The sequence below is a fragment of the Polychytrium aggregatum genome, assembly GCF_025602895.1.
Source record: "Polychytrium aggregatum strain JEL109 chromosome Unknown BJ171scaffold_9, whole genome shotgun sequence".
Taxonomy (NCBI): domain Eukaryota; kingdom Fungi; phylum Chytridiomycota; class Chytridiomycetes; order Polychytriales; genus Polychytrium; species Polychytrium aggregatum.
The window spans coordinates 714263-740908 of record NW_026516211.1 but is presented as its reverse complement, the minus strand read 5'-3'; the positions used below and the strand labels follow the sequence as shown (position 1 = coordinate 740908).

Sequence of the window (26646 nt, the reverse complement as noted above, 5' to 3'; positions counted from 1 at the left end):
CGATTCGCAAAAACGGCACATGGGGATCCGGGAACTGTCGTTGATGGCCACCAGGGACTCCGCCAGCGTGAGTGAAACCAAAGTCCTTGGAGGACGTAGTTTATTTTGCTTGCCAGTCAAAAGTGTGGTAATGGAACGGAATATCTGCCGCGAATGGTGGATGCGGTCGGATATCAAGTATACAAGAATTAAAGCTTGATGACGAACTTGCCGGTGTTATCGCCGGTCATGAGACCAATGAAGGCCGAGGGAATGCTCTCGATGCCCTCGACCACATGCTCGGCGTAGTAAATCTTCTTTTCCAGAATCCACTGGGTAACGTCGGTAACAAAGCTCTTGACAAACTCGGGCTTGCTCGACTGAGACGAAATGATGAATCCTTCGATGCGCAGCTGTTTGCCGACGACCATCACGAGGTTCTTGATGCCATACGGGGTTTCGGCGTTGTACTGCGAGATCATGCCGCTGCGGAAATAACATGCACAGAGCGTCAGCTTCCCTGAATGCCAGCCAGCCCAGCCAGCCCAGTCGCGGCCACAAGAGGTTTGCTGTGAAAATTCACTGGCACCTGTGTGCGAAAGCAAACAAAGAATATGCCCCTACCATTCGATCAGCCGTCCAAAGGTGTTCATGTGGACCAGGACGGTGTCGAGGGTCTCGCCGCCAACGTTGTCAAAGTAGACATCAATGCCATTGGGAGCATACTCCTTCAGGATCGCACTCTGGGAGGCGACGGTTTTGTAGTTGAATGCGGCGTCGTATCCAAACTTGGATTTTAGCAGCTCGACCTTATCGTCGGTGCCGGCAGAGCCGATCACTCGGCATCCCTTGATCTTGGCAATCTGGCCGACGATCAGGCCGACGGCTCCAGCAGCGCCGCTGACAAAGACAGTTTCCCCGGGCTTGGGGTTGCCGATGTTGAGGAGGCCGTGGTATGCGGTCATGCCGGGCATGCCTGCAAATGCATCGACAGCGGATCAGCACATGCATGACATGCACGACATGCACGACATGCACGACATGCATGAAACAAGCCATTGCCTATTATCGAGCAACAATCGCATCGGTGATGTAGAGACGAGATGCCATCGCAACACTTACCAAGGACGCCGAGGTAGTAGCTCAACGGCACGCCGTTCTCGGCAGGCAGTTTCTTCAGTTCGGTTCCAGCAGGAACGATCGAGTACGACTCCCACGTAAGTCTGCCGATGACCTTGTCACCAGCCGCGAGGCCGTCTCTGCGGGACTCGATCACTTCGGCGACGACACCGCCGTCCATGGGCTTGCCGAGCGTGAATGGCTGAGAATACGAAGCGACCTTGGTGTTCATTCTGCCGCGCATATAGGGATCCAGCGAGATGAAGAGGGCCTTGATCAGCACCTCGTCCTGCTCAAGAGCACGCGAGGGATAGGCGACCTCGACGACCTCCATCGCAGCGGGAGTGACCATGCCGCGGCCGGGATCCTGCTTGAAGATGACCTGCTTGACGTTGGGGGACATTGTGTGATGGGCTGTGAGGCGGGGGGTGAAATAGACGGGGAGATTGGCCGTGCTCGGTAGCGACTAAGGGGTGATTGCTCGCTGGTTGATATGCGGCTGGGATGGGCTTGGATCTGCCCGCGTTATATACCCCGGCAATTTCAAATGCGCAAGGGTCGCCCGCATCCCGGCGCCTGAGGCTGACAAACAATCGTGGCGCCACGCTCAACCGCCGGGCTGGCTTGCCAGATCTCGTCATAGCGAGGGGCGGCCACTGGATGATCGGATTTCAGTCGGCTGGCGGATGTCAGGGCCAGCCAGAAAGGAAAAATGGATGTACCGTGGCGGCCAACAAGGCCGGGCTTTGTTTGGCACAAGCAAACGCCAACATCGGTCGCGTCAGGGGCGACGGATCTATGGCTTCTGCAGCAGCCGGCGGTCTTCCGTGGTCCACCGACTTCTGCGACCGCCCATCATCTTCCATGACCAATCGCCAAGCATGGCGGCCCGGGCTCTGGCCACCCCACGCAGTCAACAGCAAGCAACCGCCAAGAGTGTGTATTCCGGATCTCAAACGGGCTGTGTGTTGATCCGAGTACAGCGTCTCTGTATTCGGGTTGTGGGACACCGGTCGCTGTCGTTACGGCTCCATGCTCTCCAATTCGGTTTGGGTGGTCTGTGTCGTGGCTACCGTCGGAGTTGACTCCCTGTCTAAAGCGTCGTCGGCAAGGGCAGCAGGAGACTGAATCGAGGGGAGAGGACAGAGAGCGCCAATGAGTCTCCCGAAGCTGACGACCATGCGATGTCCAATGCCGACCAGCCCGAATGTTACTCGATCGTGCATCCCACGACAAAGCCTTCCAACTCACGTCGAGCAAGGGCCCGGTCTTGGCGACCGCAGGCGGGCTCCTGCAGAACCAGATGATCCGCTTGAGAAGCTCGGCTTGGAGGAGCTTTCTCTTGGGCTGCGGAAGGGGATTGGTCTGGGGTGGGGCTCCTTCGCGAGCCGAGGCGATGCCGGTCGGGCCGCCGCACATGTGGTAGAGGGTTGTGTAGCAGTTGATGGCAAGGTTATCCCACTCTCGTTGGCTACCGAGTTCATCATTCAATCGACGGAGATCGTACACCTGCCGCAAGTACTCGAGGCAGCGGATTTTGTGCGGGGCGTCTCCTTCCGTCATCTTGGACTCGATCGATGGACTCTGCTCGTCAAAGTCATCCTTTGAAAGGCTGCTTTCCCATAATCTTCTCTCTGGAGATACGACGACCTCGCTGCGGAAGGTCTGCCGACGGAGCATACATGCTGGCGCTGATCAGTCGAGGCCGATCCATCTGTGCATCGATGCGGCTGCTTCCTCAGCGATGGTCATTAAGCAGCGACAGGGCGCTGCTGCTCGCGGCCGAACGAAGATCCGCAATCAAAGTTTGAAGCAATAATCTCTACCTGAGCATATCCATGGAATGCCAACTTCCATATGGCCTTGATGTCCGGGAACTCGTCCGCCTTGCTCAACCGTTTGCAGAGCGTGTATAGAGCGCGTGTGTCTCCAATCTCCACCAGCAGCTTGACGAGGAAGCGGCTGTATTTGTCGAGATAAACATAGTGCTTTCCCGGCCGCTCCATGTCGGTCCTCCAGAACTTGACAAAGTCCCTTCCGTCAAGGCTCAGTAGCTTTTGCATCTGCACCGACGCGGCCTTTGCATCCCCAAGGGTGTCGTAGAGAAGCCGTGCATACTGACGTAGGCGGCGCCGGAAAGGAGCAGAGTTCCGTTCGCGACAAACAACGGTACGCCCAGGGTGAGTTGTGCAGACAGGCTTATATACATCTGCATCGAATGCACGAATGGAAACAAAGGCTGTCGAGAATGCATGTCCGCACAGGTCCGTTACTCGATTAGTTACCCGGTATTTGGGCTTGTGGTGATGCTTGTCTATGCGCGTGAGCTCCTGCAGCTCGTCGGCGATGAGCTTGTAGGCCTCGACTTCTTTGTCGGCTGCGGCGTCATTGGAGCTGTTTGCTACAAAATGAGCAACGGGTATTCCTGCTGTATCGTCCACGCAGACCCCGGGTTGGCTGGAGTCGGTACTGGCACACGAATCCACAAGCACTGCTCCTGTCGTGGTCTGGCTCATCGGTCCAGGAACAGAGTGCAAGGCAATCGCTTCTTTGACGTATTCGGCCTGCACAGATGAACAAAAGGTGTCAGAAGCGAGCGGATGGAGAGCGAGTCGACCCTGTTTTTTTGATCAGCCATTTTCGACGTACGCTGACGGCTTTTTTTACAAACATCTTCAAAAGATATGCGACGAGTTTGTACTTGGCGTCCACGGACTTTGAATCCTTGCCTCGATTGTCCAAAGCAAAGAGGTCGATAGATGCTCGGAAAAACTGGACGACAACCTGCAATCGACGAGAGCGACTTTGATTTGTTAAACGAGCGTTCTAGGCAGATGGAGCGCCTTGGCGGGTGGAACGTTCTTGGCAGATGGAGCGCCTTGGCAGTATCCCTGACATTCCGATCAGCAATCCGAGGATAGCTACGGCTGCCTGGGCCAGTTGGCACGAACCTTTGGCTCATGCGACTCAAGCTTGGAATGAAGATTCGCCAGCATATATGGATATCGCCAACAGGATGGGTCCCATTTGGCCGCTATCTGGAAGCACCGAATGGCAATGAGCCGGATATGGCTCCGTGTGAGCGACGCTTCGATCGGGTCAGGATGGGCAGGGCTTGTTCCTGTGCTGTCTGTGTGTGTATCTTCGAGCTCGGCATATCGCATGGCCCATGTCTTGTGGACTTGGTCGACGAGCTTGACCACTCGATTGCCCTTGAGAGGCGCGCTGAGCATGTCCTGACAGAGGTGCCCCCACTCGGCCCAGAACGACTGGGCCCACTCCTTGCGGTCGTACCCATACGACTCCAGGACATCCCGATCTCGAACGGACTGCACCAAAAGCTTGCACTGGACAAAGCACTTGTATGCATACTGTCACGGTCGCACATGATAATGCAAGTCATATGATCCAATGCGAGTTAGCACGGCAAGCATGTCAATCTCAAGGTCCTTCGAAGCGCACATGGATGCAGGGATGAACACTTGCCTGCTGATGCGTAACGATCTCGTTGTGGGCTTTGGTCTTGAGGGGCGCCGAGGCATCAAAGACAAGCAGCGCATTTGCAATGGCAACATACACGCGCCCCAGCCAGAGCCACGAGTCAAAGTCGAAGCAGTTGATGCAGACGTTCAGCTGTGCAGGCGACGGTGCGTCAGCTGTCTGTCCGCGTGGTCAAGGCAGCCGCTGACTGTACGGAGTCTTGACTCACCTTGAGGTACTCGGCAGCGGTGTTCATGGTATCGAGCATTTTTTGATTGACAAGCCGGCCGCTACGAATAACAGCCGTGACCTGTGCCATGGAGTGCTTGCCCAACAGGTAGTACACCTTGAAGTAGATTTCTGATCGAATTGCCACAGGGATGAGGACACCGATGACTCACGAATGATTCTCCAAGGAATCACGAGCTGATCTCGGGAGCTGACAGTGAGGGAGAAAGCAGAGCCTTTGGCTGCTTACCAGGGATACGGTGCGTGTTGCTGCCGCGCAGATCCAGGAAGGGCGGCGTCACCCGCCTGGTGACGACTTTGCGCCATCCGTATTCGAAATCGATAAGCGAGTCCAGATAGCCCTGGATAGTGGCTTTGTTGATCTGGATCCATTCTTGCGATCCAGGGGAGCGTTTTGTGAAAAACACAAACGCCAAGTTAGCCACGGCCGGAGGGGTTTGTGTTGGGATCAGCAAAGCGCTCAAGATCATCAGTGCCGAGGCAGAAGCATCGCCCGGTCAATCAGGGAGCGTTATAATACCTACCATCGTTCGGACACTCTTTAAATACCTCGGCAAGCCGCTCGACATATTCCTTGTCACAGTTATTGGAGCGACTGTTGTCTCGCAGTCGCGCAAGGAGATCGTCCACAAGCATCTCGAAGATCTGGTGATCATCTGCCCTGGGCTTGATAGAGACGACCTCGTGATCCACAGTTTCATAGTCCTACAGGCGGTGCATTATCCGGTGGGAACGCATCACAGAGGATCAGCAAAGTCAGCACAGCGGCTTTTGTCGGGAGTCTCGATCCGCGCCAAGAGCTCATCGAAAGTACCCTATCGAAGATAGCTGACATATCTGTGCGACTCGATCGGAAAGGGATCCGATGCTACCTCAAATTCGATGCCATGAAGGCAGCGATAGCATTGCTGCAGGTAATTTGTGTACTTTGAGCGATCCTTCAACCGAGCTGCGGCATGCCGCAAGAAGAGACCTGGAGTTGGGCGAGCCAGAATCCAGAACAAATTAGAGCCAGAATCCGAATCAAGATCGGTATCAGGAACAGATACTTGACACTGGCTGTCACCAGCCACCGTGGCGACTCTAAGTACCTTCTTTCATTGAGCACAAATGAAGCTGTCCAAGCTGGGAATGAATCATTCCAACACACTCGGCAATTCTATCGCCCTCCTTGCGACAGTCTTGCGGCCTTGGGGCTGTTGGGCCTGTTGCAAGAAGTATAAGTTGTCGCATGCGAGTCTGGGAGCCACCCAACATGCACATAGAGCTTGAACAAGACCAGATTCGGAGCCTACCCTGATGAGCGACATCTAGGGCATGGAGGAAGAGAACGGCGCTGGTGATGACGAAAGAAACCTGCGTCTTGGTGTGCTTTTGAAGCGATTCGAATTCCTTGTTCTTCGGCACCAGCTCGCGCGACTGGCCAAGAATACACCACGCAAACTTCAGACAGACAAAGGCACAATACGTCCATTCATCCAGGAGCGTATCGACATCAGACATCCGCGGCGAAGACGCATAGAGAGCTAATCTGTCAGTCAAACATTGTGAACGCAATCAAGACACTACGAGTCAAGGATATACTCGGCGGGAGCTGGGTGAAGCCATCCGCGCAATATCAAACATATGAAAGGATATGGCTCGAGTCTTCCAGGATCGCAAGGAGCCCATCGAGCAGCGGCTGGAGGCGCTCCAAGTAGAGCAGATATTCGAGGTCAAGCGGCCAGTTGAGACAGTCGATGAATTTTCGAACGAGCACAATGTGACCATTGGCATCCTGGCCCAGTTCAGCATAGCACTGAAAGCAAACGAGGCGAGCCAGTCAAAAACGGTAAATTTGGGAGGGAGGGGGGTTTCCCAGAATGCCTTGGCCACACCAAACGGCTCTCCGCCCACCCCTGGCTGAATTCTGGTGCTCATCCTTACCTTGCTCAGTTTATCGTTCAGCTGGATCCGCAGGTCGGACCGCTTGCCGTCGTGCAGGAACTTGAAAATGCCCGCGAGCTCTGGATCCAGAGTCGCTTGGTCTACAGCGCGCAGCAGAAACATCGGTTCGAGTTTATCGACAACAAGCTGATATTGGGCCTGGTCAAAGGCGGTGTTGACGGCAACGAGGTATTCTTCGGTCTGGATCTGTTGGCGAAGCTCAATCAGTAGCCGTTGGTCGAGATAGGGGTCGTAGTTGCTGTATCGACACAAACGGTCGGAGACACATTGGATCAGTACAAGTCAGGCGTTCGTGGATTCTATCGTAACAGCAAGACGAGCACACCCCGGTGATCGGGGCACTGTTTCACGGTGCGATCGACGTTGCATCTGCTCCGACTGAGCGTGGGACAGAGCATGCACATTTTGAGCCACAGGCCAAGATTCAACCCATCGACGCTCACCAATTTTTCAGTTCGCTTGAGCTGTGCTGTCCCTCCATGCACTCAAGAAGCAGTGTGTTGGCCTGATCAAGACGGCCTTCCAGAAAATGCGCCGCAATCTGGAGGCGATTGAATCTGGGGGTATAGTAAACGCACGCCAAAATAGTCGATCACAGGTGAGCACAAACAAAGACGACTTGGTGGCGGTTCAGTGCGAATCACGGTCCAGGGACTCGGTTGGACGGCACGGAGATCGATGGCAAGTGCTCTCTCCGGTCAGAAATGCTTACCGCGTGAGCTCCTCCGCCGCACAGAGTGATCTACCCAACAGGTCCACGCATTCAGATGCGGTGCTGAGCCAGCGAATGAACAACGGCTTCCAGAGTACTTGGTGGAGTGGGTTTTGGTTGTCGTCGCCGGCGATCGTCTGCTGCGCTCCAGTGACATCATCTTCGGCACGATGCGCATCGAAAAGCAGCTCGCATATGCTCAGGTTGATCTGTAAGATGACGCATGGGGATTAACGACATACGTGGCCGGTTGCCCCCCCCCGCAGACATGCTCATTGTGTCCTTCAGTTCCATACATGAAGCAGTCGCTGGGCTTCGGCTGTTGCCTCGCTTGATTCTTCGCCGCATACTTTTGCGATGCTTCCGAGCTGTGACTCTACGAACTGAAGCCCGCTTCCAGAGCGCTCGAGTTCTCGTATCAGCTGGGCCACGGTAGATGCCAGTAAGGGCGGCCACGTGCGATTCAAAAACACTCTGGCGGCCAAGTCGGCGAGCGATTCCCCCACCAGCAAAAAGGTGATGAGCCGCCAAGCCACGTCCAAGGCACCAGAGTTGCCCTGGTTAACACCGTCAACAAACGCAGCCAGTTGGGCAAAGGTAAGATCGGGAAAGTCCACAAAGTCGTCTTTCCCTAAGTGGGCGGGGGGCTCGGCTGATTTGACGGGCGAGTCTGACTTTCTGTGGACGCGACGGGAAACTCATGGTCAGCGCTACGACAGATGGATAACGCGGCCGTCCAGCATGTTGTTTGGCAATTGTGCGACTCGGGCCAACTGTTGCATCAAGCTAGGCTTACTTTGGCGCTCCTCGCCCACGCCGCCGTGCCAGACCCAAATCGGCTGTCGAAAGTCGGCGGGCAAATGCCTCCGTGATCTTGAGTGATTCAGCGGATGCAAGCAGTGAGTCGCTATCCGGATCGAAGCGATACCGAGAAGGCAGCCATGGATCCAGCATGGCCAGGTCAGCCATGGTAGCCTTATCCTGTTCGGGCTGCGAGGACTTGCCCTTGGTTCGCTTCGATGTGCGCGTTTCCCTATGGGCATTTGGCGTTAGGCCAACGGCTGTGCATGGACACACCGAGTAGGATTCACATACCCAAGACCGGAGATCGGCACAGGTCAAGGATATGTGCATGTGCATGTGCATGTGCAGCCGAGTTCGTACCCTTTCTGAGCAGATCCCGATGCGTCGGCAGCCTTGCGCTTTTGCGGCGATGAAGGGCGCTCCGTTTCCGACAGCCCAGATGCAACTGGGTCGCTGTCATAGTGGTGCTGCTGCGGCGGGGGCGTTTGTGGCATTGCCGCACTCATAGCCATGTCGACATCGATTCCAGGTAGTCCTAGCCTCAGCTCCGAGCCGATTCGAATGACAATGCACTGTGCGTCAGCCGCCGCTGACAGCTGTGGGCCGTCGCTGGACGGAGTGTAGCGATCGAGGTTTCATGGGGCTGTTAGAACGACCTTCGTGAGGTGTATGGGCTGCTCGATGCCAATATGTCGGAGGCATGATGATCGGTGCCTCAGATACCCTAGATGCTCCAGATGCTCCAGATGCTCCAGATGCTCCAGATGCTCCAGATGCTCCAGATGCTCCAGATGCTCCAGATGCTCCAGATGCTCCAGATGCTCCAGATGCTCCAGATGCTCCAGATGCTCCAGATGCTCCAGATGCTCCAGATGCTCCAGATGCTCCAGATGCTCCAGATGCTCCAGATGCTCCAGATGCCCCAGGTGTCCGCATTGGAATTTCTCGTCCCATGCCCCAGGGCCTACCTTCGGATATGGTTGAGGAGAAGACGGCCGAGACCGAGCCAGGACGCATCCTCAAGGTATAGTTCGCAGGGAGCAACATGTGTATCGTGGTTTCCTGCCAATCGATGTCAAGGCACTCGGTGAGAATCAAGATCGCTGCCGGGTGCATGCAGCCGGATCGCATCAACAGGACCAAGAAATACCTGAAACCGCAGGGCGGCGGGAGATGCGGGCTTCTGGGTGCGCATTCAAGAGAGCTTCCCATCTGCTCTTGTGCACGGCATAGAGCCGGAGATCCTCGGGATTGACATCGGCGTTGAGGTATCTGTGGGAATTGCGACACACCGGCGTAATTAATCCCGACAATGTCTTGAGACCGGAGATGGGAAAGAAAGGACAAAAGCAACTCCACAAGGAGGTTTTGCGACAGCGATTCAATGGACAAGATACGCAAGATGAATCGATTACCCCAAGGACGCCAAGGCTTGCAGATGTCCATCGATGATCGATTTGAATATCCATATGCCCGTGGCCCAGCCGTCGTCGTCAAGAAGAGCCAGCTTGGTGTACTTGAGAGCCGCCGCTGTATCGCCGACGTGGAAAAAGACCTCGCACATGGCTCGCAAGGCGTTCTGGCGGTGCTCCTCCATGAGTGCGTCGGCATAGACCTGCTTCAGAAGGGCCACTGCACCCTCATATTGTCGGCGCTGCATCATGATCCGCGCGATCTTGAGAGCAAGCGCTTCGTCGCGGTTAGTGAGCCGGTGTGCCTATCGTACAGAGAATGTATTCGAATAAGTCACCACTATGTTCCGCTGGATTGCTCGAGCGCAGTCAGCGCCGTGGAGGAAGGCTCGGTATACAAGCCAGCCATTGCATTCAGCAGCCATACTGATTATCAAGTAGACTGTCCAGTGACTCCTTCGCACCAAATATCAAACGGCCAAGTGTCTTGGCGGATGAGCACACCTTTTTGTAGTACGACAGCGCCTGATCCAGATTTCCATCTTCCTCCAAATATCGAGCATAGTTCTTGAACACGACATACTGCAGTTGGTGAGGCTGTGACGTTTGCACATCGTTGATCTGGTCCGGGAAGTCGCCATCACAAAAGGGATATGGTTGGCCGATGGGCGTTGTGCTTTGGGATGTCTCTGCGCATGCGATGCCCAGTCTCTGACCGGCAGCAGCAGCAGCAGCAGACCGATGGTGAGGCTGATTGCGTCGTTTCCAAACCGCACTCACTGGATCGAGCTGTTCTTTGAAAAAGGATTCCTTGACGAGGGTCTCGAGAAAGGACTTGGCTTCCGCAGAACGTCCGCGAAGCCGGTGCGCTATGGCGTCGTTATAGAGTCTCAGGAAGCTCTCGATCTAGACGGCAGCAAAGGAGTGTTACCAAGATCCTCGAGTAGAGTGGAAGCCGAGTCGGTTGGATAGGTCGAGCGCCTCGACACCGATGCTGTCTTTTCCCTTCGATCTGTCCGCCATTGCGATCGCTTCAACGATTCTCTTGCCACCACAGGGGAGATCTAGGCGAATACGAAGAGCCGACAGGATCGGGCACATAGATGGGCCTACCTGTGCCTTGCGCTGGAGATAGAGTTCGTGCCGTTCTGAGTCTTGATTGTCATCGTTCAGGACGTTCCAAGACGAGCTCTGTCAAGGTAAGCCGGGGCAGTGGGTTGGTGCTGGATGGCGGCGAGGAATCTGGCTGGCGATCATGGTGCTGGTCGACGAGGCAGATGGCTATGGAAGACGGAGTGTGGGCCAGAAAGATGCCTCGCCTTTGCGTTTCGGAGAGGTAGAGAGGCTGCTTACCATGGCGAGGGTGGCTCGCAGGCCAAGATGCCACTGAATTGGCTCGCGAGAGATGCAATCGCAAGTCGACGAGCCTGGACGACGGACAGAAATCGGCACCCTGAACACTTGGCCTCACGTGTCGAAGCGAGGGCTCATGACAGCAGATTGGAGGGTCAGCGAGAACCCACACGGCAGATTATGAAAAGGGAAGCATGTCCTGGCTTCCTCCCGAAAGAGTGGCATAGACACACGCAGAACAGACGAAGCAGCTCAAGGGTAAGCTCAGGTACAAGGGCAAGCCCAAGACAATGGAATGGCAGTCAAGTTTATTGATGCAGACCGAGTCCATCTGACATTTGCGATGGACCAGCAGTCGCTGTTCATCTACGAGAGTGAGTTAAAAAGTGAGTGAGACGTCCATCGGTCGACATTCAAGCCAGGTCAAGTGTATTGGGGTGTGTTGACGCTGTATGGCGGACTGGAGGCGGGTTCAGAGAATAGGCAAAGTGCTTAGAAAAGCTTCTTGAAGAGCAGGATGAGCAGGACGAACAGGGGAAGGAGCTGGGGCGTGGCCGAGAAGCCAGCACTGGTGGGCTTGCTAGAGCCGGTGGTAGTGGCCGAGGACTTCTTGGTGGTGGTGGTGGTGGGAGCCACAGTGGCACCGACGGTAAGGGAGGCCTGGGAGATGGTCGCTGTGGCGACGGCACCGGCAGGGCAAACCACGGAGGTGTTTGGAGAAAAGGCCTCGGGAGCCTTCTGGTAGACGTTGAGGGCATTGATGGACCAGTAGGCCTCGGTCAGGGCAGACGGGTTGGCGGCAACGTAGTTGTTGCAGGAGGCCTCATCAGTCCAGAGGCCGGCGCAGGTGCCATCCTGGCCAGCGTTAGAGTCGCCGCCGACCCAGCTGCCGCAAAGGTTGATGTTGAAGACAATGTTGAGGTTGAGGAAGGTGTCGGGCGAGCAGCAGTCGAAGCGGAAATCGACGTAGGGAGCGCCCCAGGTGGTGGTATCAATGGAGGAGGCGCCACTGGCGACATCGGCCGGGACGCTGGGGCGAGGGAAGTACCAGAAGTTCAGGGTATTGGGGGTGAACTCCATGGCGTAGACACCACCGCCCTGCTGGTTGAACGCAGGACCCGAAGCAGGGGCAGGGAATTGGTTGTAAGCGGTGCATCCGCCCTGGGAGCCGTTCTGGATATTGACGGCGCAGTTGATCGAGGGTCCAGAGTGGAACTGGGCAAAGGACGAGGTGGAGCTGTAGCAGTTGCCGTTGTCGTAGAGGCCGACGGCAAAGCTGGGGCGCTCGTTGATGGTCTCGAAGATGTCAATCTCGGAGGCATTGGGGTCCTGGGCGGTGGTCTTCTTGAACCAGATGGCGGGCCAGGTGCCGCAGCCGGAGGGGGCATGGGCAACATCGAAGATGTAGAGGGCGTAACTAATGACGTCGATGGAGTGCAGACGGATGGAGGGGCGGCCGAGGGGGTTGCTCTGGGCCTGGAAGACGGAGGTGCTGTCGGCCCTGAAGATGGCGGCGTTGGTGGCCGGGTCGGCCGAGATCAGGCCGAGGCTGGTGGCCGTGGTGCGGTTCTCGTAGGCAGCGAAGCCGCCATCGGCGGTGGACTTTTTCTGGTAAAAGGTGAAGTGGTCAAAGAAGGAGAGGCCCTTGGGGAAGGGGTCGGTCAGGGTGTAGGCAGGCATGGCTGACGGCGAGGAACCTTCGGGGCAGAAAGGGGCAGCGGTTTGGAAGCAAGTCCAGAAGCAAGTCCAGAAGCAGAAGGATGGGGTTTTTAAGGCGAGAGCAACCAAGGCAGGCCAAGACGAGAGAAGAGAGGGCGGGGGACAGGACAAGGGGGCGAGACAAAGGGGCAGAGCGATGCGCGCAGGGATCTGTGTGCGGGCTTGGGGACCAGACGCGATTCTGGAACCAACACGAGGGTCGAGCGAATTGGGCGACGGCGTGGGCGAACAGCATGTGTCTGTTGGAGAATTGGCTGGCTGCTTCGGTGTCTCTGTCGTATCGATTATCTTGATCGTTTCGGTCGTATCGTTCGTATCGATCGTTTCGGTCGTATCGTTCGTATCGTTCGTATCGATTATCTTGATCATCAAGCAGAGCCGAGGCAGCGAATGCACCATTCTACACAACGCGCCATTCTACACAACGCGCCATTCTACACAACGCGCCACTCTACACAACACGCCATTCCACAAAATGTGCCATTCCACACTATAACGGCAGGTCGACGCGACAAGGGCTGCTCCACACAACGCGCAGCAGCGCGTCAGCACAACGCGGTGCCGCTGCCGCCCACTGTTCATGTCGATTGGCAACACAGCAGGCAACAACGTGCGCTGCCAGCGGGGCTGTGCAGCTGGGGCGACCCCCAACACACCCCGCGTCGCACACGCCCCTTTTGTGTCGCACGGCGTCGACGCGTGCCGCTCCGCGCGCTGCCACGGTGCGCAGCGCTCCCGCCACCCGCCGCTGCTGCGCACAGGCGGCTTTCCCCACCAAAGTCGCTGGCGCCATCTCTCCAACATTTGCTCGCCATCCTGCTCGCCATGCTGCCCGGACGAATCGGCTCCAGAATCACAGCCGCCCCGCTGAAGGACCCAAGCACACCCCGGCCGGTGTTCTGCTATGGCACGCTCATGTCCCCGGAGATCTGGGGAAATACAGTCGGTATCCGGGGCTTGTCTACCGGCTGATTCTGGCCGCTTATCTCTGCAGCACTTGCCTGGCATTCGTGCTCCGGACCACGGCCCTGCATTTGCCCTGTATTTGCCCTGCATTTGCCCTGTATTTGCCCAGCGCTTGTCCAGCGTTTGTCCAGCAGGCACCGCAAAGCTTACATCCCCCGGTTGCCGGCACAGATGACCCAGTTCGGATCCGGCCTGGACGCAAGACTCCCAGACGGCGTTCCGGCACAGCTGATGGCAGGTGGTCGTTTCCGTGCGTGATGGTCGTTGAGTCGATGGGGGCAGAACGCCACCAAGCCGTCCTCTCGTCGAAGCCACTGCGCTGCGCTGTGCTCATGCTGTCTCGTCTACATCCCACCAGGACTTCCGACGACACCGAATCATCGGCGCACAGTACCCTGGTATCATTCCGGCCAAGGGCCATTCTGTTCGCGGGCGCCTCACCTACGTCGGCAACCACGAGCATGTCAAGGTCCTGGACTTTTTCGAAGGCGCGGTACGGCTTCCTTTCCCTCGATCGATGCCGCTTCTCCTGGCGGTGTGCCACCTGCGTTTACAGCTCCGTTTCCGTGGATATCTCTGGCTCTGGCTCTGGCTCTGGCTCGAATCGATGAGTCCTTCCCTCGTCCAGCTCACCCATTCTTCCGTCGCCTTGCCCACACACAGGACTACGAGCGAACCACCGTCGCCGTTGTGATCCTCGACGGCCCCAACACCGGCACCCAGGTTGAGGCAGATGTTTACGTTTGGATCGGCGGTCTGGAATGCATCGGTCCTGGGGACTGGGATGCCGACAAGTTCCTACGATCCCAGGCCTCAAAGTTCACGCAGTACTAGACGCACTCGCTTGCTCCGTTTCCGGGCTGGGTCCCAGCTGAATGGTGGCAAACAGAGGGGAGATGATGTGGACGAGGCGTGTGCGCTCGAGGCCACACGGTGCCGGCGATCGCATTTCAATATAGACGATATGTTTTATCTCTGGCCCGAGTGCTTGCCGGTGTGATGAGCAACCCAACCAAACACAGACTCGGACAGAGGATGCCGCTGGTTCAGCGGACCTGGAACTTTTGCTGGATGCGGAGCGGCTGGCCATCCTTCAGCACTGGCTGCCCGGTGCTCGACTTGACCACAAGGTCAATCGTCACGACAAGCTCACGGTGATTCTCGATCGATTTCTTGGTGACGAACTGTCCCTCCACCACGGTACCTGTGGAGCAAGAGTCACCAGCCCGCGGTGTTATCGTCTGCGTGCTGCCCAAGCACCTTCGCTTCAACAGCATCGGCACTGACCGGTTCGCCACGACCGTCTGGATGAGGCAGACACTTACCCGATTCGACATCGATCGGATTCTCGAGGATGAACATGGTCTGCTTCCAGTGAGTGCCCGTGGTCCGAGGGCCAGTCGAGAAAAAGACACTCTCGGCCTTCTCGCCCGTTTCTCCATCCTCGGCCTCGAACCAGGTGTCGAACCAGCCGCAGAGCATGTTGAGGCGGCCCGGCCGGGTCATGACCAACTGGATGTCGGCCGTAAAGTCCAGCGACGAGACCGTGGCGTCGCCAATGTCGATGCGCTTGACCGTGACGGGCTCACTGATCAAGGCATCGGCACTGGCAAAGTCGACCTGGGCATCGTCGGCATAGCCCTTCTTCATCAGCGTCATCTTGAATCCGTAAACGTCGTTCCAGAAGTGGAAGTTGTCGTTGATGTAGTCCGAGTCGTCCATGGCGGCAATCAAGATATCGGTCCGGCTCGGGGCAACTAAAGGGATGGCAGAGCAAGAAACGACAGAGTGGGTGCTGTGATGAGTATGGATACACGGCCGAGATTGAATCGTCACAGCCTCCCCCGGTGTCCGAGTCGAGCTTGGTCCAATAGGCATGGCAATTGATCCAAAGAAATGCAGCTAACAATGGCAAATCACCAGGTCTGGAGTCGCCTCGCAGTATGGCTGGGAAACAAGACATCACAGTGCCGGACTCGATGTGCGGAGATCAAGTTCACAACTTCATTGGGACCACCCTTTCCGTGCCGACCAACAATGCCGCTGTTGACAATGGCGCTGCTACTTACGGAAGCCATCGGGCGCCAGCCACTTGTCGCGGGCGGACAGGACAGAGTCGAGCATGCCTTCAAAGAGCAAAAAGTAGCCCATCCACTCGGAGATGATAATATCGACCGACTCGACAGGCAGCTTGACGTCCTCGACCTTGCCCTGAACGAACCTGATCATGTTTATGGTGGGCTCTGGTTAGATGGACACTCTCGAAATCGCACGACTCTGCCTCGATCTTTCCTCGTGCAGTGGCTGCTTCGGGGTTGGATGCAGCCATGCCGCCATCGTGCGCTGCCCAAGCTCTGCCCAAGCACTGTCGTACGTGATGATATGGTCCAACTCGTTTTCCGCAACGATTTTCCGAGCCTTCTTGATGATGGTCGAGTTGTCGACCGAGATGACTGCACGTAGGACGACAGCAGAGTGAGTATTCGGGAGTTATGAGGCCAGGGGCAGCGAATGATCCAGCGTGCAGTGCAGTGCAGTGCCGTCTCCCGGCAACAAACTACGACTGATCGTGTGCAGCTCTCAGTCACTACCAACACTACAACAGGACTGTGCCATCGCAGTGCTACCAGCACCTACCCTGCTTGGCACCCGATCGAGCAGCAAACATCGAAAGGATGCCCGTCCCACATCCGACGTCCAGGACAACCTTGTCCTTGAAGATGTTCTTGTTGTGATACATGAAATCGCGATAGCTCTCGGTCCGAACTCGATCCTGCGGGTTGGTGGGAGCGAGAAAGGGGACGAGGATCGAGTTCACTCGCGCGATCAGCCGCAGCACAGCAATCCAGGCATCAGGCATCGGGCATCAGCGGTCCGAACACGATGAGCTGCAACGCTTGGCCTGTCGGCTCCGTCTACGCCGATTGCAAACAATCGACTGTCAAGATGCGAGTGGTCCTCCTTTCCCCCAAGAGGCACAATCTACACGGACGACATACCTTCAGCATCTGCTGGTGGATCTCGGTTTCAGCGTACGAGCCAAAGTAGTAGTCCATCTGCCACTCCGCGTCCTCGTCGTCCTCCTTGGGCTTGATCGGGGCCGAAGTCAGCTGCGAGGGTTTGATGTGGCGCTCATCCAAGAAGGTCTTCTTGACAAGCTCCTTATACTGCCCAAAGGCAGTCGTCAGCTCGGACAGTCGGGCCTCGGCCAGAGCGGCTCGCTGTTCGGCGGCGGCCAGACGAGCACGCAGATCCTGCTCGACGGAAGTGACAGACTGGCCCTCGGCCGCGCCCGGTACATTCGATGACGACTTTTTGATGATCTTGGTCAAATCGTCGTCCTCTTCCTCGTCCTCGAAGGCTACATGGGCCACAGCGTTGGTTATAATGTCGACTACGTTCGGCTGTCCAGTCTACCGACGAGCTAGGCGCTCCATGTTCGCCTTGCTTCACGGCTGCCAACCCTCAGAATGTAGGCTCCAAGGGTCGAGTGGCAACTGCACTACCGCAACGACACCACCGAGTCTCCCTCCTGCCCAACATGCTATACACCACAGCACGAAACGTGCTCAGACCCATAGCCAAATCAAAAGGATTACCATAGAGCAGGCCGTCGTCGTCGATGACAGGCTTCAGATATTCGTCGCCTTTGAGCCACTCGGCCTTGCGTCCCTGCTGGACAATCTCGACCTGGGAGACGGGCGTGCCGGCCAGGGTCTGCGATCGCACATAGTTGATGAGGCGGATGCCGCCGTAAAAATCGAGCGCTGTTGCGAGCCAGAGGAGAGCAGGATGCGCGTGAGCCAATGCGAATCCAAGAGCCACATCGGTTGCGAGTCGAGGACAGCGCTACAGCTCCCGGCCTGGACCGATGGATGTGCGTTGAACCGTTTCACTCGACCACTTGACTCGACTCGGTCCCTCAACCGGGCCACTGTCTCGGTCCGTGAATCGCCCAGCAGCGTCCAATCACAGGGCTCGATTGTGGAATCACTGTCCATGCTTTGATTGCGATCGCCAGCTCTGCTTGACTGCACCAGGCTTACACAGGGCTCGTCGGATGGCCACGAAATCAAAGCTGTGGAACTCCTTGGAGTGCTGAAAGACAAACGACGGCTGGGCCTTGAAGTTGCAGAAGGGGCAGGAGGCGGCCTCTTCGTCCTCTTCCCAGTCATCCCAGCGCTCGTCGGCAGCATCAAACTCGGATTCGCAAAGCATGCCTGTGACGTGAGAACGGCCGCTCAGAACTCTGTCTCCCAGATATCGGCTGCGTCCAAGCGACCGAGGCGATACGTACGGCGCTCAGACTCTCCCATGGAGAACTGGCTGGAGGTTTCGTCGTCAAAGTGGCGAGCCATAGTGGATGGGGGAGGGATGCTCTGGCGGCGTAGGCGATGCAGTGCGCTGGGCTGGGCTGGACTGGACTGAGCGGGGCAGAGCAGGCGGCGGACCAGCAAGAGGCCTGCACGCTGCCGTTTTGATCGCCGCCGGGCTGGCCAGGTGTTTGTCGACCAAAAAAATTTTGCTTGTCCGACGAATCAGCGGCGGCGTCACCAGCCATGCGGCTCGAACCAGCCTCGCTGGCGCTGTGGCACTACGCAAAAGCTTGGGGTCTTGGCTGACGCTGCTCTGACTCGGTTCATCTGGAATCCATCTGCTCCTGGACCGTTCTCCCACGACATCGAAGCCTCGGCCGCCATGGTCGCTCCCGGGCCCTTGCGCCGCTTCGACCCGGCCCGGATGGGTCTTCCCGCCGGCTTTCAGTTCACCCAGTGGGCTGAAATGAAAGGGTGAGGCTGCAAGGTCCCGCAGGAGACTCTGCTGAAATGGCTTTCGAACTTCAACACCATCACCTCCACCACCCCTCAAGGCGCCCACCCGGGCATGGACTCGAGCATCACCCCAACTCGGTTCCCAGGGATATCGCTGGTCCAAACGACCGACTTTTTCTATCCGCTTGTCGACGATCCATATGTGCAGGTCGGGCACCTCGTCGATGCATCTTTGTTGCTTGTGGCGTCGGTTACTGCTTCCCATCAGCACGACACAGGCTCCAGGGTCAGCCGCTCGGGATACGACGCTCGGGATATGACGCTCTAACGCTCCGGGTGCGCCATCCTACAGGGCCGCATCACCTGTGCCAACGTCCTTTCAGACTTGTACGCCATGGGCGTAGCCGACTGCGACAACATGCTCATGCTGCTGGGCGTCGCCCGCAAAATGGAGCCCGAGGTCAAGGACGCCGTCACCACCCACTTCATGAGGGGCTTCCACGGTGCGTCAGTCGTCCTGGGTGTGCGCCGAGGCGGCCTGCATCGTCTCGGAGACTGATCCGCTATAGCTGCCGGCCGATCTGAATTACGACTGCAACCCTGCTCGATGTGTCCGGCTGCATGATCGCTCATTCGCTCACCCGCTCATTCTGGCTCGTCCATCCACTGCCTTCCAGATCTCGCCAGAGAAGCTGGCACAGCTGTTACCGGCGGCCAGACCGTACAAAGTCCCTGTATGTGCTGCTCTCTGCGATTGTGCTTGCCTGGCATTGCTGTACATCGGCAAGCGAGATGCCTGTCCAGCCGACCCTAACTGTGGTCCGTATGCTTCCATGCAGGGTACATGATGGGCGGCGTCGCCTCGGCCGTTGTGAGCTCAAGCGAGATCATCATGCCCACCCACGCCGTCGCTGGCGATGTCCTGGTCCTGACCAAGCCCCTGGGCACCCAGCTCGCTGTCAACGCCCATCAGTGGCTGTCGATGCAGGCCACCCACCCGGAAAAGTACGCCCGTGTTGCCGACTTCATCTCTCCCGACGAAGGTAACTTGTCGAGTCCGTCTGCTCCAGCCCGTAGAACCATGGAGCCGCTGATCTGTTGCATCGTCGCCCACCATGTTGGTTTGTGATGTGGCAAACTGGGCTCGATGGCGATGGCGAACTTGGCCTCGATCTTGCTAAACCCCACACTGACCTCCCGAATCGGCCAACTATGTCCATCCAGTCGAAGGCGCATACGAGACCGCTATTCTCTCGATGGCTCGCTTGAATCAGACCGGCGCTCGGCTGATGCACAAATATGGTATGTGTTCATGATGAGCGTCCGGCGCCCTGAGCCCTGCCGATATCGCTGGCCCGACTAACACTCCGAGCCGGATCTACAGACGCCCATGCAGCAACGGATGTGACGGGCTTTGGCATCCTGGGCCATGTGCGCAACCTGGCCTCCAATCAGGAGGCCGAGGTGTCGTTCATGATCCACACCCTGCCGGTCATCAAGAAAATGTGGCAGGTCGACGCCAAAGTTAGTTTCCGGCTGTCTCTGGGATTCTCAGCCGAAACGTCCGGTAGGCACTGTGTCCAGCGGCTGGCGTCCGGGGTGCTGGATATTGAACGATCTCCAACAGCCCGCTATGCGACTTCTGGGGGACGCCCATCGCCCATGCTCGTCCATCCAGTCTTCAGCTGGCCGAATGATTGCCCTGCTGCGCTACCGTTCATGTCGCTAACGCCTCGGAAACTGTCTGTCACGGGTAGGCGGCCTGCTCATTGCCATGCCCCGGGACAAAGCCAAACTGTTTGTTCAAGAAATCGAGGACACTGACGGCTGGCCAGCATGGATCGTGGGCGATGTCGTGGAAGGTATGGTTTGACCTGTTGCTCCGGAGCATGATGACGAACCTGCGCGCATGTGTTTTCCATGCATGTGTTGATTCGCATCCCCTGCTGTCGGGCTCCCAGGCAACCGGACCGCAAGCCTATCCGACGATCTCAAAGTTGTCGACGTCGACTATCGGCGACTCCTCGACCCCGAGTAGCATCTGTTCGCCTCGTGCCAACGACATCATCAACATCATCAACATCATCAACATCATCAACATCACACCATACCACCATCACACCATTCGAAAGCCATTTCAAACGAGTCAACTGTGGGACCGCAGCAGCGACAATCGCACCCCGGGCCGGATGACTTGTCAGCAGTCCTCTGGCCTGGTGTTTGCGGCCACTCCCTCCATCAGCTTTGCCCGCTTGCCCTTGAGATGATGCTCATTGCTGGAAACATGCTGAGATGCAACACTGCTCTCGCCTCCAATGAGCGGACATGATGAGCGCCTGCGCTTTGTTCGCTGCAAGAATATAGCCTGGCCAAGAAGGGCCTCTCCTGAACCGTGGCAAGTTAATCCGAACTCATCTGCTGTCTGTGTGCGCAGGAAGGGTTATTGTGTCCACTGTGTCGTGGCTGTATGTATTTCGGGGGCATCGACTGCCTCAACCGCCCCAGACATCGCAACAGCGACCAGGAGACCACCTAGTCTCCATACTGCGGTCTCACTCCATCCAAAACGATGGACGCAACATCCTGTCGCAATCAGCGACGAAGCTTGTGCCTGGAAGGCTTTCCTTTGGGCTGCGACTGGCCACCAGGACGCTGGCCAGCGATCGCTGAAGCCTTTGAGATCCGCGCATCCCGCTTTGGCGCGGCCTTGACTCGGCTCTGCTTTTGAGCAGCCCGCCAATGCTCATACTGAGCTCGTGCCACATCGACGGCCTTGCGCAGGCCCCGCTCGATGGAAACAAGCTCCTCGAGCTCCTCGCGCTCGACATCCTCTTCGAACTGCTCGAGATCGGTCTCGATGATCTCGACCTCGTCTTTGATCCTCAGACACTCCTCCAGGAACTCGGTTTGGTTCACGGCGCTCCAGCCTTCCGGACGCTGGGGGATGCCGTGCTCGAGCTTGCGGCTGATCTGCGCCAGCATCGACGAGGCGACCGTGACGACGGGTTTGAGACGGAAGTCTGCCGCCGGACGCGTCGGGAAAGGCTCGAACGCGGCAATGATGCCCAGCGGGGACATGGACAGATCAGGCGGGAGCAGCTTGATCGAGTGAGATGCATTGTCGGTGCCGATCGAGGTTGTCGTCAGATCGCCAATGTACTTGGAGAGCGTGCGGACGTGAGGATGGAAGTGATTCTAGCGACGGTATTTGGGCACATGGCGACGGTATTTGGGCACATGGTGAGCATGGACCATCGCCTCAACATGCAAGTACAGAGTCCCTTCAATCGCCAGGCTCGCTCAATAACGACACACGACATCAAGTTGACCTGCGGGATGGATTGGCGATCCACCCGGCCGATGCTCTCCAGACGCATGATCCGTACTGCACGACATGACTCACCCGCAACAGCGCCAGCTCCCACAGGTTTGTGACATATGGATTGCAGAGGTCTGGGTCGTCCAACATGGGGCGGTAAACACCCGTCCCGAGCCGCTCGGTGTCTAGAAGGTATTCGAGCTTGGGATATTTCTGGGCAAATATCAAGAATAGCGACGCAGAATGAATTTGGTAGTGAGATATCGTTGGATGCGCTGTGCCTGAGCTGCATGCTACGGGAGGACAGAGCATACACACCGCCGAGAGTTCGGCGAGGGTCTTACAATAACAAGTGCCCGGATCATGTGCAAACAGGCCAGGAGGGCATTGGAGGGCAGATGGATGGAGATTACGGCGAGGCGCTTGACAAAGGCAGATACACGGTCCATCGACAACTGGTCAAAACATGGCGTCGAACGCAAGAAAGTATGAGAAAATGAGCCCGGACACGGGGGAGGAATCGGACCCAAGAGAGCGCGCGCTCAACGTATAGCTCGTCGCCCAGTCAATGCTCGCAGCGGAGCTGCTTGTCTCAATCCGGTCTCGATCCAATCACAGTGTCCGAGTCGACCCAAGTTTGCCGGCAGTGCCACCAGATGTGTGCTGCAGGAGCAGGGTGGGGGAGCTCTACGGAGATTGCGCTTTCAGAACAGACCTGTTTGCGCTTGCAGAAAAGCAAGTCGAACGCGAGCAGAATCAGCTCGATCAGGCTGCGGGCTTTGCTCTCGGAAATGTGGTCGCTGCCGGTCCAAGCCACCGACGGATTCAGCGGTGCCCGCATCATCTGGCTGTACATGGTCGCGCAAAAGTCCTTCAGGTCGATATTGATGGCCTCGCCTTGACCGCTGAGCAACTGGAAGGCCGCAACGACGCAGTGGAGCGAGCTGCGTGGGTCCAGGTCGGCCTTGCCTTCCATGTACTGCCTGTACTGCTCGAGCGAGATTTTGCGCAGAACGTTGAGCAGGTCGGCGAAAAAGTCGACGCTAATCAGGTGCGCAAACTGCGAAAGGCCCTCCAGAACGGCTGGCAGGAGCGGCGAGGATGTGGCGTTCTTGAGGATGCGGAAGTATGTCACAAAGACAAACTTGAGGGTCTCTGTTTGCTAATGTCGATGCCGAGCCGAAAGACGCGATCAGAATGGAGCAGAGTGACGGCGCTACCAGGAACTGCGATACGCTGCTTTGAGTGGCAGAGCTACCTTCTTTTCTCTCTCCGCTTTGTCAAAGACAGCCTCGGCTTCTTTCATTTCGCCTTCGACCTCGTTATCCTTCTTTTCGATCTTGCGCATCTTCTTGGATACGTGCTCTTGCTCCTTCTTCCGCTTCTTGCTTGCTTTGTCATTCTGCTTCGAGTCGTTCTTTGGCACCAGTTCATCTTTGAGCCGCAGCGTGAGGAAAGTTTTGAGGACCTGCAAATGCCCAAGTCTGCGGTGTCAGCCAGGGCAGCCCTTGATACATACTTTGGGCTCCCTGGAACACGCCCACAGGTGTGCTAGATATTCAAGATACCAGGAGCCCTGGAACATGTCCACTTTTGGGCCGATGCCTAAACTTCGAGGAACAGGCCATACCAATGCAAAGCGACTCGGTCCACGATCTATCCGTGATGCCCAACACGTCGGGGCTGTATACTTACGTTATCACCAACGACATAGTTTCGAGCTTTGATCATCTTGGAGATCAGCTTGACCGCTTCCAGCGTGGGCTCGCCTTCCTCATCCTTGCTAAAGAGGGTCGAGATGGCATCGCAGCACAGCTGAGGGATCTCGGGCGGGCTTTTCACCACCATCCGCGAGACAACAGCGGTCATTATGTTGATGCGAAAGTTGAAGTGCGGCACGCTCGTCAGAAGCTCGGTCAGGCACTGAACTCCAACGACCGCCAGCGACGAATCCCGATGCGGTGAGTCCTCCTTCTTTGATGGCAGGTTGGCTAGGCGGCATCATAGTGTGAAATCAAGAAAAGACCGGGTCGTGAGCCTTCGGGCTATTGCCGTCACGTCAGGCATAAGTATGCCTCCAACCGCTGCAGTGCGCTGGCCGATAGTCGTCGTGAGCTCAGAGACGCCGATAGTGGCCAGTGCGCTGCCGTAGGCTCGTTCAGTCGGCTCCACGCCCGCGCTTACTGCTGACGATCTTGTCAAGGGACTGCAGGTAAGCCTGGTAGTTGCTCAGAAGCGTTTCTTCGTAGTTGCGCAGCTTCTTGACATCCTTTGAGACCTTGACGGCCAGCTCCTTGTCTGTGAGCTTGCGGATGCGGTATCCAGGGATGATATCGCGATAAACCATGAGCTGGGTGAGGATGCCGACTTTCTGGATGACTGGATCGCTGCTGTTCGATAGTTCGCGCAAGGCACGAAGCTCGCCGATCTGGTCACAGAAAAAGAAAGCATGGCTCAGAGGCGTTAGATCCTGATAGAAGCCAGCAGCTGATCGGTCGCCGTCAATCCAATGATGCGCTGTTCTCCCGCTGCTTGTACCGTGTGCCGAACATTGGCCCAAACGCGCTCGCACGTACATTCTCCTCTGGATTCTCGATAATACTCGAAGCAAGAGCAGCAAACTGCTCTTGAGCATCAACCCGACGAGACGTCCGGCTCTGCTTTGCGGGGGGCTGTACAGCTGCTGATGTCGCAGCCCTCTGTCGTGGCTGCATCTTTTTCTTTCCATGATCATCCTCGTCGTCATCGGCTTCATCGTCGTCATCGTCGTCATCGTCGTCATCGTCGTCATGATCGCCATCGTCGTCGCCATCCCCTTCGACGCCCTCTTCGTTATCGTCAGCGAGCCTATCCGATCCAGCTTGGCTACTCGGCTTTGCCGATACCGTAGCTTCATTCGCCTTTGAGTTCATCACGACGATCTGCGAGGGACGCAGCCGCCCGTCTTCGGTTTTAATGGGGAGACGGTTGGAGTTTTTCTCGGCTTGCTCCCACTCGACTCGAATCTCGCGCGGCTTCTGCTCAAAGGCTGTTTCGACATCAGAGTCGTCCTCTGATGCCTCCGAGTCCAAGTCGCTGAGGACATCGGCTTTCCGGGGAGCGGGCTTTGGCAGCACCTTCTTCTCGACCATCTGGCTCAGTGCGTCGGGATTGATGCCCGAGAGAAAGTTGGCAAAGTTGCCGTACTGCTCAAAGAACTCCATGTCCTCATCGTCGAGCTCGACATCGTCGTTGTAGAGCTCGTGCGCCCGCGGCTTGTCCGTGAAGCGCTATCGGCCGGTTCGTGACGGTATCGCGGCACGGTATGCGGGAGCGAGAATCATTGTCAGCGAACACAGCATCGAGCATGGCGACGATGCAAGGCGACAGTGCAAGGCGGCACGAAGCATGCTGCCTCTGCGAATCTTCGCGCCGACGCATCCGCAGTGCCGATGGCGGCGAGCTGAAGCCCACCTTGTTTCCGGCCTTTGACTTTTTGCGCATCTGCGGCGAGTCGTCTGTCGGGGAGCCTTGGAGATCGGTGCGCTGGTGCTGGACGCTGCAGATCCGCCGATGTGCTGGCTCGCTGGCGAGCTGCAAGGCCCGGCCAGAAAAAAGAAGCAAAGTGCGCAGCCAATTAATTCTGGCGCAGTGCACCGCCACCAGGATGCCCGCCTTGAATTCAGCGTCCATCCATCCGTCCTGCCCATCCGTCCTGCCCATCCGTCCTGCCCATCCGTCCTGCCGCCCATCTGCTCGTCCGTCCGCTCGCCGCCCAGCTGCAGACCGCATCCGTCCATCTGCCGTCGACCGTACTCGGTCCATCCGCTGCGCATTCTGCACTCACACCTCTCCCTCTGCCGCCGGTGAACGACCATGAGCAGCCTTGGCGGCCGTCGTAAGGTGCTGGTTCCCGCGGTGCCTGCAGCATCCGATACCCCTCAAATCATATCGACGCCTGCGTCCAGCGAGCTTGTGCCAGGGCCGAGCGACGCAGCGCCTCTTCTAGAGTCAGAGAGCTCTCACCCTGCAAGCTCTTCGCTCCTGGGACTCCCAGCCCAGAGCAAGCGCTTCACGGCCTCTCCCGTTCCATCCGAGGATGAGGGTGAAGGAGGAAACAACCCGGCTCGCGGAGCACCGAGCGCCTCTGCAATCCAGCCGGTCAAGCCATATCTCACCCAACCAACGACACTTTTGCCTCAGCTCCAAGGCATCGCAGCAGAAATGATAACGGAAACCAAAGCAGAGACCAAAGTGGAAATGGAAACGGAAACGGTCACCACGACCCCAGTCATTACCCTTGCCACGACGACAACGACCACGACGACAACGACCACGACGACCACAGCAGCGACAGCAACATCGGCCGTTGCTGGCCCGCCCAATGCCGACATGTCCGTGTCTCCTGCATATTCGCTCCCTGCAGCCGCTCCTGCTGTCGTGTCGGTGGTCGATGCTGGACCTGTTCCTCCCCTGCCACCGCCTGCAACTCGACCGCCCCCGCCGCTGCCGCCGCCTGCCACCCGCCCCATCCCATCGGCTCGAGACCCAGGGCCCGTTGCAGCCCCGAGCAACACAGCGCCTCAGTCGGCTGCTTCGTCTGCGTCCTCAAGCGCCAGTGCGAGTCCAAGGAGCGGTCTGTCCAAGCAGAAGAAGACCGTGACGTTCACCTCCGATCCGCCCGTCTTCATCCCGTCCCCGGTCGAGAACCTCAAGCCCACTCCCTTGCAGCCACCCGCGTCCAGGCTGGTGCGCAAATACAGCGCTCCCAAGAAACCCGACCCTGCGGAAGCCAAGAGCCAGGGCTCGCCCAATCCCGTGTCGCGCACATCGACG

General features: G+C 57.3%; 8 protein-coding genes across 8 annotated transcripts; 2 read left to right on the top strand and 6 right to left on the bottom strand.

Annotated features, from left to right (window-relative positions):
* Positions 1 to 104: 104 nt before the first annotated feature.
* BJ171DRAFT_310320 (oxidoreductase, zinc-binding protein) lies at positions 105 to 1722 on the bottom strand. The gene is made up of 3 exons (XM_053107086.1): positions 1102 to 1722; positions 604 to 955; positions 105 to 465 (listed from the first exon to the last, which is right to left on the bottom strand). The coding sequence occupies exons 1-3, from the start codon at positions 1499 to 1501 to the stop codon at positions 189 to 191; spliced, it is 1029 nt and encodes a 342-aa protein (XP_052969097.1). The 5' UTR covers positions 1502 to 1722; the 3' UTR covers positions 105 to 188.
* An 828-nt stretch (positions 1723 to 2550) lies between these two features.
* On the bottom strand, positions 2551 to 6610 carry BJ171DRAFT_310300 (uncharacterized protein). The gene is made up of 12 exons (XM_053107084.1): positions 6123 to 6610; positions 5919 to 6032; positions 5700 to 5800; positions 5352 to 5532; positions 5057 to 5200; positions 4808 to 4938; positions 4585 to 4731; positions 4050 to 4469; positions 3748 to 3882; positions 3384 to 3662; positions 2925 to 3215; positions 2551 to 2752 (listed from the first exon to the last, which is right to left on the bottom strand). Exons 1-12 carry the CDS (start codon positions 6328 to 6330, stop codon positions 2696 to 2698), a joined length of 2208 nt encoding a protein of 735 aa, XP_052969096.1. The 5' UTR covers positions 6331 to 6610; the 3' UTR covers positions 2551 to 2695.
* Positions 6611 to 8076: 1466 nt separating this feature from the next.
* BJ171DRAFT_310298 (uncharacterized protein) lies at positions 8077 to 11112 on the bottom strand. Its single transcript, XM_053107083.1, has 10 exons — positions 11056 to 11112; positions 10816 to 10893; positions 10483 to 10608; positions 10207 to 10323; positions 9706 to 10007; positions 9441 to 9562; positions 9259 to 9352; positions 8651 to 8899; positions 8283 to 8547; positions 8077 to 8164 (listed from the first exon to the last, which is right to left on the bottom strand). The coding sequence occupies exons 1-9, from the start codon at positions 11056 to 11058 to the stop codon at positions 8520 to 8522; spliced, it is 1119 nt and encodes a 372-aa protein (XP_052969095.1). The 5' UTR covers positions 11059 to 11112; the 3' UTR covers positions 8077 to 8164; positions 8283 to 8519.
* Positions 11113 to 11348: 236 nt separating this feature from the next.
* On the bottom strand, positions 11349 to 12834 carry BJ171DRAFT_495446 (concanavalin A-like lectin/glucanase domain-containing protein). The gene has a single exon (XM_053110126.1). It carries the CDS (start codon positions 12733 to 12735, stop codon positions 11548 to 11550), a length of 1188 nt encoding a protein of 395 aa, XP_052969094.1. The 5' UTR covers positions 12736 to 12834; the 3' UTR covers positions 11349 to 11547.
* Positions 12835 to 13588: 754 nt separating this feature from the next.
* Positions 13589 to 14713, top strand: BJ171DRAFT_495445 (Butirosin biosynthesis, BtrG-like protein). Its single transcript, XM_053110125.1, has 4 exons — positions 13589 to 13716; positions 13912 to 13974; positions 14099 to 14233; positions 14404 to 14713. The coding sequence occupies exons 1-4, from the start codon at positions 13600 to 13602 to the stop codon at positions 14572 to 14574; spliced, it is 486 nt and encodes a 161-aa protein (XP_052969093.1). The 5' UTR covers positions 13589 to 13599; the 3' UTR covers positions 14575 to 14713.
* BJ171DRAFT_495442 (S-adenosyl-L-methionine-dependent methyltransferase) lies at positions 14714 to 18248 on the bottom strand. Its single transcript, XM_053110124.1, has 9 exons — positions 18038 to 18248; positions 17787 to 17960; positions 17340 to 17507; positions 16740 to 17101; positions 16378 to 16513; positions 16115 to 16193; positions 15810 to 15961; positions 15066 to 15497; positions 14714 to 14944 (listed from the first exon to the last, which is right to left on the bottom strand). Exons 1-9 carry the CDS (start codon positions 18096 to 18098, stop codon positions 14787 to 14789), a joined length of 1722 nt encoding a protein of 573 aa, XP_052969092.1. The 5' UTR covers positions 18099 to 18248; the 3' UTR covers positions 14714 to 14786.
* Positions 18249 to 18385: 137 nt separating this feature from the next.
* On the top strand, positions 18386 to 20923 carry BJ171DRAFT_566359 (AIR synthase-related protein). The gene is made up of 8 exons (XM_053113404.1): positions 18386 to 18720; positions 18865 to 19015; positions 19190 to 19246; positions 19352 to 19555; positions 19737 to 19814; positions 19897 to 20079; positions 20270 to 20374; positions 20474 to 20923. The coding sequence occupies exons 1-8, from the start codon at positions 18625 to 18627 to the stop codon at positions 20548 to 20550; spliced, it is 951 nt and encodes a 316-aa protein (XP_052969091.1). The 5' UTR covers positions 18386 to 18624; the 3' UTR covers positions 20551 to 20923.
* A 908-nt stretch (positions 20924 to 21831) lies between these two features.
* BJ171DRAFT_421550 (nucleolar complex-associated protein-domain-containing protein) lies at positions 21832 to 25034 on the bottom strand (the record flags this gene model as incomplete). Its single annotated transcript, XM_053107491.1, has 8 exons — positions 21832 to 22044; positions 22176 to 22286; positions 22547 to 22993; positions 23090 to 23299; positions 23527 to 23805; positions 24023 to 24259; positions 24408 to 24580; positions 24701 to 25034. The coding sequence occupies 8 exons, from the start codon at positions 25032 to 25034 to the stop codon at positions 21832 to 21834; spliced, it is 2004 nt and encodes a 667-aa protein (XP_052969090.1).
* Between the last annotated feature and the right edge of the window lie 1612 nt (positions 25035 to 26646).